The sequence below is a fragment of the Tursiops truncatus genome, chromosome 11 (genome assembly GCF_011762595.2).
Source record: "Tursiops truncatus isolate mTurTru1 chromosome 11, mTurTru1.mat.Y, whole genome shotgun sequence".
NCBI lineage: Eukaryota > Metazoa > Chordata > Mammalia > Artiodactyla > Delphinidae > Tursiops > Tursiops truncatus.
In genome coordinates, this window is record NC_047044.1 from 95,743,759 (window position 1) to 95,756,513 (window position 12,755).

Sequence of the window (12,755 nt, forward strand, 5' to 3'; positions counted from 1 at the left end):
AATTAAACAGTTTTAAATAGTGCAAAAGAGTCAAGAGTCAGTGCACTCCCACCCCTGGTCTCTCCTGAGGGCCAGCGTGGTTTTCGAGATGTTTTTCCCGAGTTGCGGTGGGTGAGCTATTCCTGAATCAGACAGCAGGTGGCGCTCAAGCCAGAGAATTAGAAAAAGGGAATTGCCGAGAGTTACTCAACGCATTTCCAGTAACTGCTCCCTCCTACCCCGCAGGGCCTCCTCCAGCCCCACTTCCTGTTCCCTGGCCTGGGCCAGGTCCCCTCAGGGCTCAGATGTCGGCTTCCAGATGCCCGGACTCAGAGCAGGGGAACTGTCTCTGGGGAAGCCCCATTCCACTCGCTGCCCAGGCAACACGTGAGTGTGCCTGGAGAGGCTGGAGAGGCTGGGGAGGCTGCGGAGGAGGAGGGTGGGCATGCGGGAGGGGACCCAGGGGCGGATGAATACACACACGGCCTCCAGCAGCCCTCCCCGGGGTGCTCAGACTCAACGCTCCAGACAAGACCCCCGTCACCTTTAAATGTCCCTGGGGCTTCCCTGGCGGTCGAGCGGTTAACACTCGGTGCTCCCACTGCAGGGGGTGCCTTTGATGCCTAGTCAGGGAACTAAGACCCCACATGCCATGTGGCCAGAAAAATAAAATAAAATAAATGGCCCTCACTTGTACTCCTGTCGCTCCCTCAGACCCCAGGGGAGTCTGGCTGAAGCAGAAGGCAGCCCCTGTGGGGAGGAGACTCTCCAGGGAGGTGGGCAATGGTGGAAAACTCACCTTCCTAGCGCGGGCTGACCAGGAGGCTGAAGGAATTGGGGTGACGGGGGGGGGGCAATAAGCGAGTGGCCAGAGGTGCCCAGGCATCAAGGGCTGAGGCCGCCGCTGCTGAGCCTTTCCCAGGCCTCTCAGCCCTCAGCACTGCCTGCTGCGTTCGTATCTCCGCAGGCTCCAGGCCACAGCCATGTGGTCCCATCCGCCCTCGCCCACTCCCAGGTGGTGGCTGTTCCTCTGGGGAGTCCTCCAGGCTTGCCCCACGCAGGGCTCCGTGCTCTTGGCCCAGCCGCTGCCCCAGAAGCTGATGTCCCCCGGGTACCCGGAACCGTATGTCAAAGGCCAAGAGAGCTCCACGGACATCGAGGCTCCAGAGGGCTTTGCCGTGAGGCTCGTCTTCCAGGACTTCGACCTGGAGCCGTCCCCGGACTGTGACCGGGACTACGTCTCGGTGAGCTGGGAGGGCCTCCGTGGAGGGAGCCTCTCGGCCTGGAGCCCAGGGGCAGCCGGCCCCGAAGCGCGAGGCTTACCTGGGAGGCCAGGTGTACCCAGCGCACAGCCTCCCACCGGAGGCCCTGTGCCGACCTGTGCCCCCTGCCGTCTGGGCCCCATAGACGAGGACAGGGCAGCAGGTCTGGCCCTGCCTTTGGAAGTCTCATAAAGGGACACACAAATACTGCGAATCCCTAGAGTCAAAAGCAGGAACTCACACATCAGTCATTAAAAATCCATCATCAAGTATGTTGAGTGCCTGCTCTGTCAGGCTAGGAAGCTGGACGTAAATATAATAAAAGATTAGGTGACTATGAGTTTCCCTTAGAGGCGCTGTGGCAAAACCTCACATATGACAAGGGCATTATTCAGAATAAGGACACTTTAAAAATAGTACTTTACGTTATCTTTTTTTTTTTAATTTATTTTTGGGTCTTCGTTTCCACGCGAGGGCTTTCTCTAGTTGCAGCGAGCGGGGGCTACTCCTCGTTGCGGTGCGCGGGCTTCTCGTTGCAGTGGCTTCTCTTGTTGTGAAGCACGGGCTGTAGGCGCGCGGGCTGCAGTAGTTGTGGCTCGCGGGCTCTAGAGCACAGGCTCAGTAGTTGTGGCGCACGGGCCTAGTTGCTCCACAGCGTGTGGAATCTTCCCGGACCAGGGCTCGAACCCATGTCCCCTGCATCGCAGGCGGATTCTTAACCACTGTGCCACCAGGGAAGTCCCTACATTATCTTTTGGTTTAAATTTTATTTCTATCGGGCTTCCCTGGTGGCGCAGTGGTTGAAAGTCCGCCTGCCGACGCAGGGGACACGGGTTTGTGCCCCGGTCTGGGAAGATCCCACATGCCGCGGAGCGGCTGGGCCCGTGAGCCATGGCCGCTGAGCCTGCGCGTCCGGAGCCTGTGCTCCGCAACGGGAGAGGCCACAGCAGTGAGAGGCCCGCATACCGCCAAAAAAAAAAAAAAAAAAAAATTTTATTTCTACCCAAATAATACATGTGCATAATTTTTAAAAAAAAAATCAGAGTACGCCAAGGCTTATCATCTCCAGCCTCCTCCCCCTGCCCCCATTGCTGCTCCCCAGGGCAGTCATTTATGATTCATGTAGCTGTTTCATCTGGTGTTTATGTTCAGAAGTATAAATAATTTCTCTATTAACTTCCAGCTCTAAAAGATGAGGACTTAGCTTTATCTCTCTTCGACCTTCGCCACCCACGTTTCCCCTCCCCCATCCTCTCAGTTTACCTCTATTATCGTTTTTAGTTAAAACTATATTCATTTTTTACATCATTATGACTTTGAAGTACTCACATCTGTGCACTTGGTGTACAATTTCCTTTCTCCAGCTTTTGGATTTCCCAGCAGTCAATAACTACATAGTGTTTTGGGGGTTTGGGGTTTTTTTGTTTGATTTTTAGTTTGCTGAGTTCTCTCTGTAACCAACCTCCCCCAAACTCTCAGCCAGGAGAGTAAATCTCTCGACATCTTCGAGTACGAATCTCAGTCTCTCGGTCCTCCTTTGCGTTGGTGACATTCCACCCCATCCCACCTGGGGTGACGTCCCCATGACTTATTTCTTCAGTCTCTTTGCTTTCTAAGCCTTCACTTGTCGAGGAGTTCCCTTTTCCCACCTTCCGGAGATTTCCTTTACTTGTCCTGTGTTGGAAGTGACTCTCATCTCCTTCTCTTTCTTGGTTTACTCTCTCCTTTTGGAGGAGCACATTCTCCTCCAGAAAGGGAATGAGGGAACACATTTTAGAGGAACTTAGATAGCCCTGAATGTCTTAGTTCTCCCCTCATACTTGGTGGATAGTTTATCTGGGTTACATTCTAGGTTAGAAGTCATTTTCTCTCAGAATTTTAATGACACGGTCTTCTAGCCCTAGTGTTGTTAGAACTCCTGAGCCTTAGTGTTTTCTCTCTAGAACTTTCAGCATATTTTCCTTATTACCAGCATTCTGAACTTTCATCAGGATGTGCCTTGATGCAGGTCAGGTCATTCTGTACTCATTGTACAGGGTTCTTTTTTTTTTTTTTTTTTTTTGCGGTACGCGGGCCTCTCACTGCTGTGGTCTCTCCCGTTGCGGAGCACAGGCTCCGGATGCACAGGCTCAGCGGCCATGGCTCACGGGCCCAGCCGCTCCGCGGCATGTGGGATCCTCCCAGATCGGGGCACGAACCCATGTCCCCTGCATCGGCAGGCGGACTCTCAACCACTGTGCCACCAGGGAAGCCCCTGTACAGGGTTCTTTTAATCCAGAGACTCTCTTAATCAAGACCCTTCAATTTGAGAAAGTTCTTGTATTAATTTTTAAATCATTTCCAGACATCTACTTTATTTTCTCCTTCTGGAACTTCTATAATTTCACTGTTGTTAGGTTCTGGACAGATTATCCAGTTTTGTTATCCATTCTGTTCTGTTTTCCATCTCTTTGTCTTTTTGTTCCACTTTGTGGGAGATCTCATTGTAAATCCCAACTTTTTAATGATTTTTTTTTCTGCTAACATTTTTTCATGTCTAAAGGTTCATTCTAATTATCTAAACGTGCCTTTTTGTAGAATCTTGTTCTTGTTTCGTAGAGGCAATATCTACTCTTTTCCCTCTATTGGAATTATTTTAAAACATTTCTCAGGCTTCCCTGGTGGCGCAGTGGTGGAGAGTCCACCTGCTGATGCAGGGGACACGGGTTCTTGCCCCGGTCCGGGAAGATCCCACATGCCGCGGAGCGGTTGGGCCCGTGAGCCATGGCCGCTGAGCCTGCGCGTCCAGAGCCTGTGCTCCGCAACGGGAGAGGCCACAACACTGAGAGGCCCACGTACCACACACAAAAAAAAGATATTAAAAAAAAACATTTCTCTGCTCCCTGTATTCTGTCTTCTTCACCAAGTTCCTTTGTACCGTTCATTTGTTCTGGCCTGTGCTTTTCATGTTGGAGACTTTCCCGCAATGTGTGATAATCCTTGGCTGTCCATTCATATTTAAGAGTGACGTGCAGAACGCTCTTGGATGCTCTGTGTGGACAGCTGAAATCTGTCAGACGACAGGTTTGAAAATCGGGTTATCCACGAGGTGACCCAGATGTACTGCTGGGGGCCTCCTGCACATCCACAGCAGAAGGGTGTTCTCTGGTGACAGCCGGTTTCTTCAGAGGAATCCTCCCGTCTCCTGCTTACGCCGGTTCTGACACCTCCCAGAGATCTGTGATCAGAACCTGCTGCTTTCTGTTGCCCCAGCCCAAGACTCAGGTTACATGTGTCCATCTCCACTCCACCTTGCAAACGTTGTGGGCATCTCTCAGCAGCTATCACCTCCCCTCACCTTTTTGTCCTTGATAACATATCCATTTTTATCCCTCTGCTGTCCTATTAGTGGGATTTGAGGTGGGAGAGGAGATAAATGCATGTATTTATTTCTTCAGATTTAGCTGACGTCGGGACTACACTTTATTCAACTCAGCCTATGTCTGTCGAACACCTACAGTGCCCTGTTCTCCTTAGCCTTGAATCATTTTAATCCCAGCCTGACTCTTCCCTTGTCACTGACGGAGTTCGAGCTCAGGGATAGGATTGTTCCCTCCTTCCTGCTTCCAGAGTAAATCACACACACGCACACACACACACACACACACGCACGCACGCACGCACACACATCTCGAATGCAGAATTCAACACACTGTAACCTAGCTCATGTTTTGCCCGTCAGAACCCTCAGCCAGATTCTGGTCTCCTTGGTAGCAGAACTGTGTCTTAATTCACACAGTTGTATACACAGGTGTATCCCCAGCACCTAGCACAGCATCTCCCACACAGAACATAATAAACAGCTGTTTGTCAAAGGAATAAAGGAAAGAATGAGTGAAACCCAAGCTTGTCGTGCGTGTAGGACACACAACACAGTGGTTTCTGAATGAGCAGGTATTTGGTGTCACTTTCCCCGCTGCTTTTCTGCAGAAACTGGAGAGCTGCCCTGGGACACAGGGGTGTCCTGGCTGGAAGGGGCCTCCACAGACCATTTTATAGGAGAAGAGACTAAGATCTGGGGAGAATGAAGGAATGGAGAGCCAGCAAGAACCCAGGATATGTGGATCAATATGAACATCAGCAATAAAATGAGCTGAGCAGTGAGCTGTATGCCCGGGAGAGAGATTAAACATGAAGCGGTGGCCAGGGGAACTCCTTCCAAGGTGCCCTTCCTTGGGTTGGGGACCCCATAGAAAGGCATTTGAGCAGGGTTTTGATTTAGGCAACAGTAGACAGTGTAAACACACCGTGTACATTTTGTGTCCTTAGATTCCATACCTTGCGGGGGCTTCATTTATAGTTGGTGGGGTAAGAGGAGAGACACTCCAAAAGAAGGACAACAGGGAAGGCCAGGAACCCCAGGGGCTCAGTCTGTGCAGAGGGTCTTCTCGCTTCTCAGATGTTGGCCACAGGAAGTTACTCAGAGAAGTGAAATGTGATGGAGGTGGAAGAAGCTGGACGGGAGGGACTTACGTCTGCATATTCATTGATTCAAAGCTGTGATGCTGTAGGTACCAGGTTGAGCATCAGGGACTCAGTGGGGAGCAAAATAGGTGTAGTTCCTGCCTTCTTAGAACTTATAATCCAGTTATTATAAGTTTCTATTTCAATTCTTGAAATATTGTGGGCTGTATGAGATAAGCATGGCAGGCTAAAGAAATCTGCTAGGTATCTGGTCATGGATGGAAGAAACCTGGGAGCCAGTAATGGAGCAGGAAGCAACTTGAGGAAGGCTCCGTGGGGTGGTGCGGTTTCTGAGCCCCAGCGGTACGTAGACCTCCAAGGCGGGGCTGGGGGTCCAGGCTGCGGCATGACCCTGTGACCACCTGTGGTGCAGATTCACCCCACGCCTGCCTGCCCCCCCTCCCCTTTCAGATCACAGCCAGTGGAATGGATCCCAGCCGGTTCTGTGGGCAGCAGGGCTCCCTGCTGGGCAGCCCCCCTGGTCAGAGGGAATTTGTGTCCTCAGGGAACAGTTTGCGGCTGACCTTCCGTTCACCGGCCTCTGAGGACAGAACCCCGGGCCTCCACAAGGGCTTCCTGGCCCTCTACCAAGCCGTGGGTGAGTGAACCCCTTGGGGTGCAGGGAGGGAAGCCCCTGCCCATAGCCCTGGCCCCTGGTATCTTGAAGTGACAAGTGGAAGCTGAGGCTGGGGGCTCGGGACACCTGGGCTCAGCCCCTTGCTGCCCGGCCCGCCCTGCTGGTGAGCAGCCCAGTCACAGGGGCACCCAGCTCAGCTCCAGCTCTTGTCTCCCTGCATATTAACAGGCCCAGCACTTGCAGATCATCTCGTTTTTCAAGAGGAGCCAAAAATTCAGATTTTTAAGTGAAATGCCAGATTTTCAAATGGTAACCCCAGGTTTTTTGAAAGATAATACATGCCCACAGTAAAATTTTCAAAAAAATAATCTTCCTCTAACCTCTGGCCCCTAATCCCTGGCTATTCTGTCCAGAAATGACTCTGTTCTCTATTTCCTGGGTATTCTTCCAAAGACATTCCAGGCCACTCAAATGTAAATATTGTGGGCGTGTGTGTTGCTAATAGTCACAATGTTTTAAATTTGCCATTTTTCATTCAATGATTTTTTTTTTTTTTTTTTTTTTTTGGCCGTGCTGTGCAGCTTCTGGGGTCTTAGTTCCCCAATCAGGGATCAAACCCAGGCCCCGGTGGTGAAAGCGCTGAGTCCCAACCACTGGACTGACAGGGAACTGCTTCAATGATATATCTTAAAGCTCATCCCATATACATGTGGTTAACATTGCCTAATTCTTTTTTTTTTTTTTTGTTTTTGTTTTTGCGGTACACGGGCCTCTCACTGTTGTGGCCTCTCCCGTTGCGGAGCACAGGCTCCGGACGCCGTTGCGGAGCACAGGCTCCGGACGCGCAGGCTCAGCAGCCATGGCTCACGGGCCCAGCTGCTCCGCGGCATATGGGATCTTCCCGGTCCGGGGCACGAACCCGTGTCCCCTGCATTGGCAGGCAGACTCACAACCACTGCGCCACCAGGGAAACCCATATATACATCTTTGAGCACATATATGAGGATAAATTCTTAGAAATAAAAAAGTGAAAAACATTCGCAATTTTAATTTTGATATTGCTAAATTTCCCTACAAAAGTTTTGCTAATTTACAGTCCCACTAACCATATATGAAAATGCCTGTTTCCCATACCCTAATTTCACAGTTACTTTTAAACTTTTATAGCATTAACAATCTGCAGTGAAAAATAATTCAAATAATAAAAAAAGAAGAAAACTGTGCTGGGAATTCCCTGATGGTCCAGTGGTTAGGACTCGGCGCGTTCACTGCCGAGGGCCCAGGTTCAGTCCCTAGTTGGGGAACTAAGGTCCTGCAAGCCATGCGGCCAAAAAAAGGTTTTTTTTAATTTAAAAAAGACTGTGCAGGTCAAACTAAATATGGCCATGGACCAGAATCAGTCCCTGGGTTGCCAGTTTGCAGTTCTGTTCTCTGTCCTATTGACCTCTGTTTCCCTTTAGGTATGAATCATAGTCAGCCCATCAGCCAGGCCAGTGGGGACCCTGAGGCCATGAACACACCTGGAGACAACTCCACTGAGATCCAGAGCCACTGCCAGGAGCCCTATTATCAGGCTATGCCCATAGGTAAGTCCCCACCTGCCGAAGAACCAGCTCCTACCTGCCTCACTCCCCCCAGGAGGTCTGAAGCCTCTTTCAGCCCCTCCTCCCAATTCTGAGCCTGTTCTGTGCCTCCCTCATTTCACTCCCAGGGACACTCACCTGCACCGCCCAGGTGCCCTGGAAGCAGACACAAGAAAGGGAGGAGGTTCCTCGCTGTGTGCCTGGTAAGTGGGGACCTGTGGCACCATGACGTTGGCCACCTCCCAGACAAGCCTCAGCTGTTGCACAGGGCCTGTCTAAGGGCACAGGACAGCCGTAGAATAGGAAGGGGGAGGTGAAGGCAGAAAGTGAGGCAGAAAAGGGGAACCAAGAAGGCCCAGAAAAGGAGAAGGAAGGAGCTCATCCCTTCTCCTTCGAGGATCAAGGGATAACTGGGAAACGAAAAGCCAGAAGGAAGCTAATCAGAGGGACAGATGAGTTAAAATAAGAGAAAACCCTCTTTTGACATGGTCTGCTTTAACGATACACAGAGAGGCTCTCTGTCCCCAAAATATTTCCCTACCTTAATGCCACAGCGCCAGAAGGCCCAGCATTTTTTTTAAAAAATTTTTGGAGATAAAATTCATATAACATAAAAATCACTCTTGCAAAGTGTACAATTCAGTAACTTTTAGTGTATTCACCATGTTGTGCAACCATTACTACTTATTCTAGAGCATTTTCATCACCCCAAAAAGAAACTCCAGCTCTCCCTTCTCCTACCTCCTGGCAACCACTACCTACTTTCTATCTCTGTGCATTTATTCTGGACATTTTATGTCAATGGAATCATATAATAGCCTTTTGCGCCTGGCTTCTTTCGTTTAGCGTAATGTTTTCAAGGTTCATCCACGTTGTAGCATGTATCCGTTCTCCATTCCTTTTCTTTTCTTTTCATTTTTCGGCCGAGCTGTCCAGCATGTTGCATCTTAGTTCCCCAAGCACGAATCAAACCTGCACCCCTTGCAGTGGAAGCAGGGAGTCTTAACCACTGTACCGCCAGGGAAGTCCCAGTACTCTATTCCTTTTCATGGCTGAATAGAATTCCACTGTACAGATAGACCACATTTTGTTTATCCATTCACAGATTGATAGACATTTAGGTTGTTTTCACTTTTTGCCTTTTATGAATATTGCCGCGGTGAGCATTCATGTACAAGTTTCTGTTTGAACACGTCTTCAGGTCTCTTGAGTATAGACCTAGGAGTGGAATTGTTGGTTCACACCCTAACTCTGTGTTTAACTTTTTGAGGAACTGCCACACTGTTTTCCACAGTGACTGCACCATTTTACATGCCCACCAGCAATAGAGGAGGGTTCAGGTCCACCATTTTGGGGTTCTTTGGGGGGAGGGTTGGTTTTCTTAATATTTTGGCCCAGCCTAGCGGCCTGTGGGACTGTAGTTCCCCCACCAGGGATGGAACCAGCACTCTCGGCAGTGAAAGCACAGAGTCCTAACCACTGGACTGCCAGGGAATTCCCTCAGGTCCACCATTTTTGAAACCCAGTTTTTTGAGTCAAATATGCCTTTCTAACCCAATCTGAGTACATTTCTCAGATTTTACTCCTGAGTCACAGAAAGCTCTAGGGGCGGAGCCTGACATAGTGCTTTGGGAGGGGGAGATGTTAAAAATGGAGAAATGGGACTTCCCTGGTGGCTCAGTGGTTGGGAGTCTACCTGCCAATGCAGGGGACACGAGTTTTGAGCCCTGGTCCAGGAGGATCCCACGTGCTGTGGAGCAGCTAGGCCCATGTGCCACAACTACTGAGCCTGCGCTCTAGAGCCCACAAGCCACAACTACTGAGCCTGTGTGCCACAACTACTGAAGCCCGCGCGCCTAGAGCCTGTGCTCCACAACAAGAGAAGCCACCGCAATGAGAAGCCTGTGCACCTCAAGGGTAGCCCCAGCTCGCCACAACTAGAGAAAAGCCTGTGCACAGCAACAAAGACCCAGTGCAGCCAAAAATAAATAAATAAACAAATTTATTTTTTAAAAAAATGGAGAAATGACCCAGAAACAAGGACAGGAGACACTGAAGACAAACTGCTTGCTGCACGATTTTGCTCAAAGAAGGTCCCACCAAGAGTCTAAAAAAGTGGCTTAGGACTTCCCTGGCGGTCCTGTGGTTAAGACTCCGCATTTCCACTGTAGGGGGCACCGGTTGCATCCCTGGTTGGGGAACTAAGATCCTGCATGCCTCGCGGTGCGGCAAAAAAAATAAATAAATAAAAATTAAAAAGTGGCTTTAAAATGGCTGAGGAGGCAGGAGAAAGCACTTCACAGAAGTAGGCTTCCAGATGCAGCGGCTGGTTTTTCACTTTACCCCTCCTGTCTCCCAGTCTGCGGACGGCCGGTCATCCCCATCGCCCAGAACAGGGAGCCCGTTGGTGCCTCCAGAGCTGAGCTGGGCAACTTCCCCTGGCAGGCCTTGACCAGCATCTACGGCCGAGGCGGCGGGGCCCTGCTGGGCGACAGGTGGATCCTCACCGCCGCCCACACCATCTACCCCAAGGACGGTATCTTCCTCGGGAAGAGCCGGCGCGCGGAGGTGTTCCTGGGCCACACGAACATCGACGAGCTGCTGGAGCTGGGCGGCCACCCGGTGCGCCGCGTGGTCGTGCACCCAGACTACCGCCCGGACCAGACCCACAACTTCCACGGGGACATCGCCCTCCTGGAGCTGCGGCACAGTGTCCCGCTGGGCCCCCACCTCCTCCCGGTCTGCCTGCCCGACCGCAAGGCCCTGTACCGCCCGGGCCTGGCGGGCTACGTCAGTGGCTTTGGCGTGGAGAACGGCTGGTTGACCACGGAGCTGAAATACTCCCAGGTGCCCGTGGCCCCGAGGGCGGCTTGCGAGGCCTGGCTCCGAGAGAAGCGGAGGACCGAGGTGTTCTCCGGCGGCATGTTCTGCGCCGGGGACAGCACGCGGCCGCAGAGTGTCTGCCAGGGGGACAGTGGTGGTGCCTACGTGGTGTGGGACGATCGTGCCCGTCGCTGGGTGGCCACGGGCATCGTATCCTGGGGCATTGGGTGTGGTGAGGGGTACGGCTTCTACACCAAAGTGCTCAACTACGTGGACTGGATCAGAGGAGTGATGGGCGGGAAGGATGACCCCGGGGTGCTGAGCAGGGGCACCCACCGTGGAGCCCAGACGGGAGAGGGTTGGGTTGAGGACTAAACCCTGGGCGTGGGGCGGTGGGAACAGAGATTCCTATTCAGGTCACAGCTGCAGCAAACCACTGAGCCATAGAAATCCTCCGCGTCCCTCAGCCCCCTTCTCACCCTCCACCCTCCTGAGGGTTTGCGCGCTACACCCACACGTCTCCTCGCTACACCCACACGTCTCCTCGAGTTTCCGCTTTGAACTTCATCCCCCGGGACACGGCGTCTCTCTCCCGAGAGACAGTCTCCTCATCCTCCTGTTCAAGTGCAGTGTGGGAAAGTAGTCTCAGTTCATTTCTGAAACTCTTCAAAGCCCCTGTGATCGACCTTCAAAGAGTCACATAGTCTTGGCTTCACCTCGCACAACTCCTTGGCTGCAATTATAGTCACAGCTCTACGTTGTTCTGTATCTTCTTCTATCAGGCGCTTCCCGTGTGTTACTTCACCGACTCCTCACACCAGCTTTGCAAAGGATGAGTTATTATCCACGTTTTACCAAGGAGGAAACTGAAGCTCAGGGAGATGAAGGGACTCTTCCAAACCCCACAGCTGATACAGGACGGCGAAGGCATGTCCTTTCCAGTACACCTCGACGGCTCTCAGGTGTCCTCAAGACCTACTGTATCGCCCACTCCCCAATCCCCGCATCCTTTTAGATTCTCCCTCCTGGGAATTCCTGCCTCGGTGAAGCTGACAGCAGCTGGCTCACACTTTCCTGCTGGCCGCACTCCTGCAGACACCTCGGTGAGCCCAGCCCTGGGCTGGACGGTCCTGCAGGCACCCCCAGAGCTGCTGGACACCCTGGGCCATGTCCCCAACATCAAGCACACTGCTCTCCCTGAAAAGACCAACTCTTTAATTTTTAGTAAGGACTTGATGTCACGGTAAAAGACACAAGTAAAATACAGTTGTTCAAATGGAGAACATAAAAAGACACAAATAAAAAACAATTGTTCAACTGGAAATAGAAGACAGATACATAAAACAGAAGAGAACGAATTTGCTAGACTTCAAGGTCGAGTTAGCTATATGGTTAAAGGTTACATTTATCTTTGAGAAAATAGCAGGATTCAAAGTTATACATACATGTGGTTTCTTCAATTTTTTAAACCTATACATAGTACAGAATACTCAAAATATTAATCTGAGGGTTTTTTAGTGGTATAATTTTGGCTGTGTTGTTTTCCCCTACGTTCCACTAAATTTTATTTAATGAGTATATATTAGTTTTATTTGTCTTATTTCTTTAATTTTTTAAAATTTATTTATTTATTTTTGGCTGCGTTGGGTCTTCGTTGTTGCACGCGGGCTTTCTCTAGTTGTGGCGAGTGGGGGCTACTCTTTATTGCAGTGCACGGGCTTCTCATTGAGGTGGCTTCTCTTTTTGCTAAGCACGGGCTCTAGGCGCTCGGGCTTCAGTAGTTGTGGCTCACGGGCTCAACTGCTCTGCGGCATGTGGGGTCTTCCCGGACCAGGGCTCAAACCCGTGTCTCCTGCATTGGCAGGCGGATTCTTTACCACTGCACCACCAGGGAAGCCCCTGTCTTCTTTACTTTTATTATTGAGAACATGATGAGTTTCTCCCTGCCAAGGCAAAAAATATATACCTATACATATCTATATGTCTGTATCTATCTATCTAGATCTAGACAGGTCTAGATCTAGATAG

General features: G+C 50.9%; 1 protein-coding gene across 1 annotated transcript; it reads left to right on the plus strand.

Annotated features, from left to right (window-relative positions):
* Positions 1-217: 217 nt before the first annotated feature.
* Positions 218-12,305, plus strand: C1RL (complement C1r subcomponent like). The gene is made up of 6 exons (XM_033867073.2): positions 218-366; positions 947-1,223; positions 6,156-6,342; positions 7,782-7,907; positions 8,033-8,107; positions 10,264-12,305. Exons 1-6 carry the CDS (start codon positions 299-301, stop codon positions 11,100-11,102), a joined length of 1,572 nt encoding a protein of 523 aa, XP_033722964.1. The 5' UTR covers positions 218-298; the 3' UTR covers positions 11,103-12,305.
* Positions 12,306-12,755: the final 450 nt, after the last annotated feature.

What these genes read in the sequence shown, in the direction of transcription:
- C1RL (XM_033867073.2), top strand. Translation starts at nt 299, where the DNA reads ATGCCCGGACTCAGAGCAGGGGAACTGTCTCTGGGGAAGCCCCATTCC. An exon ending in ACTCGCTGCCCAGGCAACAC is followed by an intron (nt 367 to 946) that starts GTGAGTGTGCCT and finishes GTATCTCCGCAG; the next exon opens with GCTCCAGGCCACAGCCATGT. An exon ending in GTGACCGGGACTACGTCTCG is followed by an intron (nt 1,224 to 6,155) that starts GTGAGCTGGGAG and finishes CTCCCCTTTCAG; the next exon opens with ATCACAGCCAGTGGAATGGA.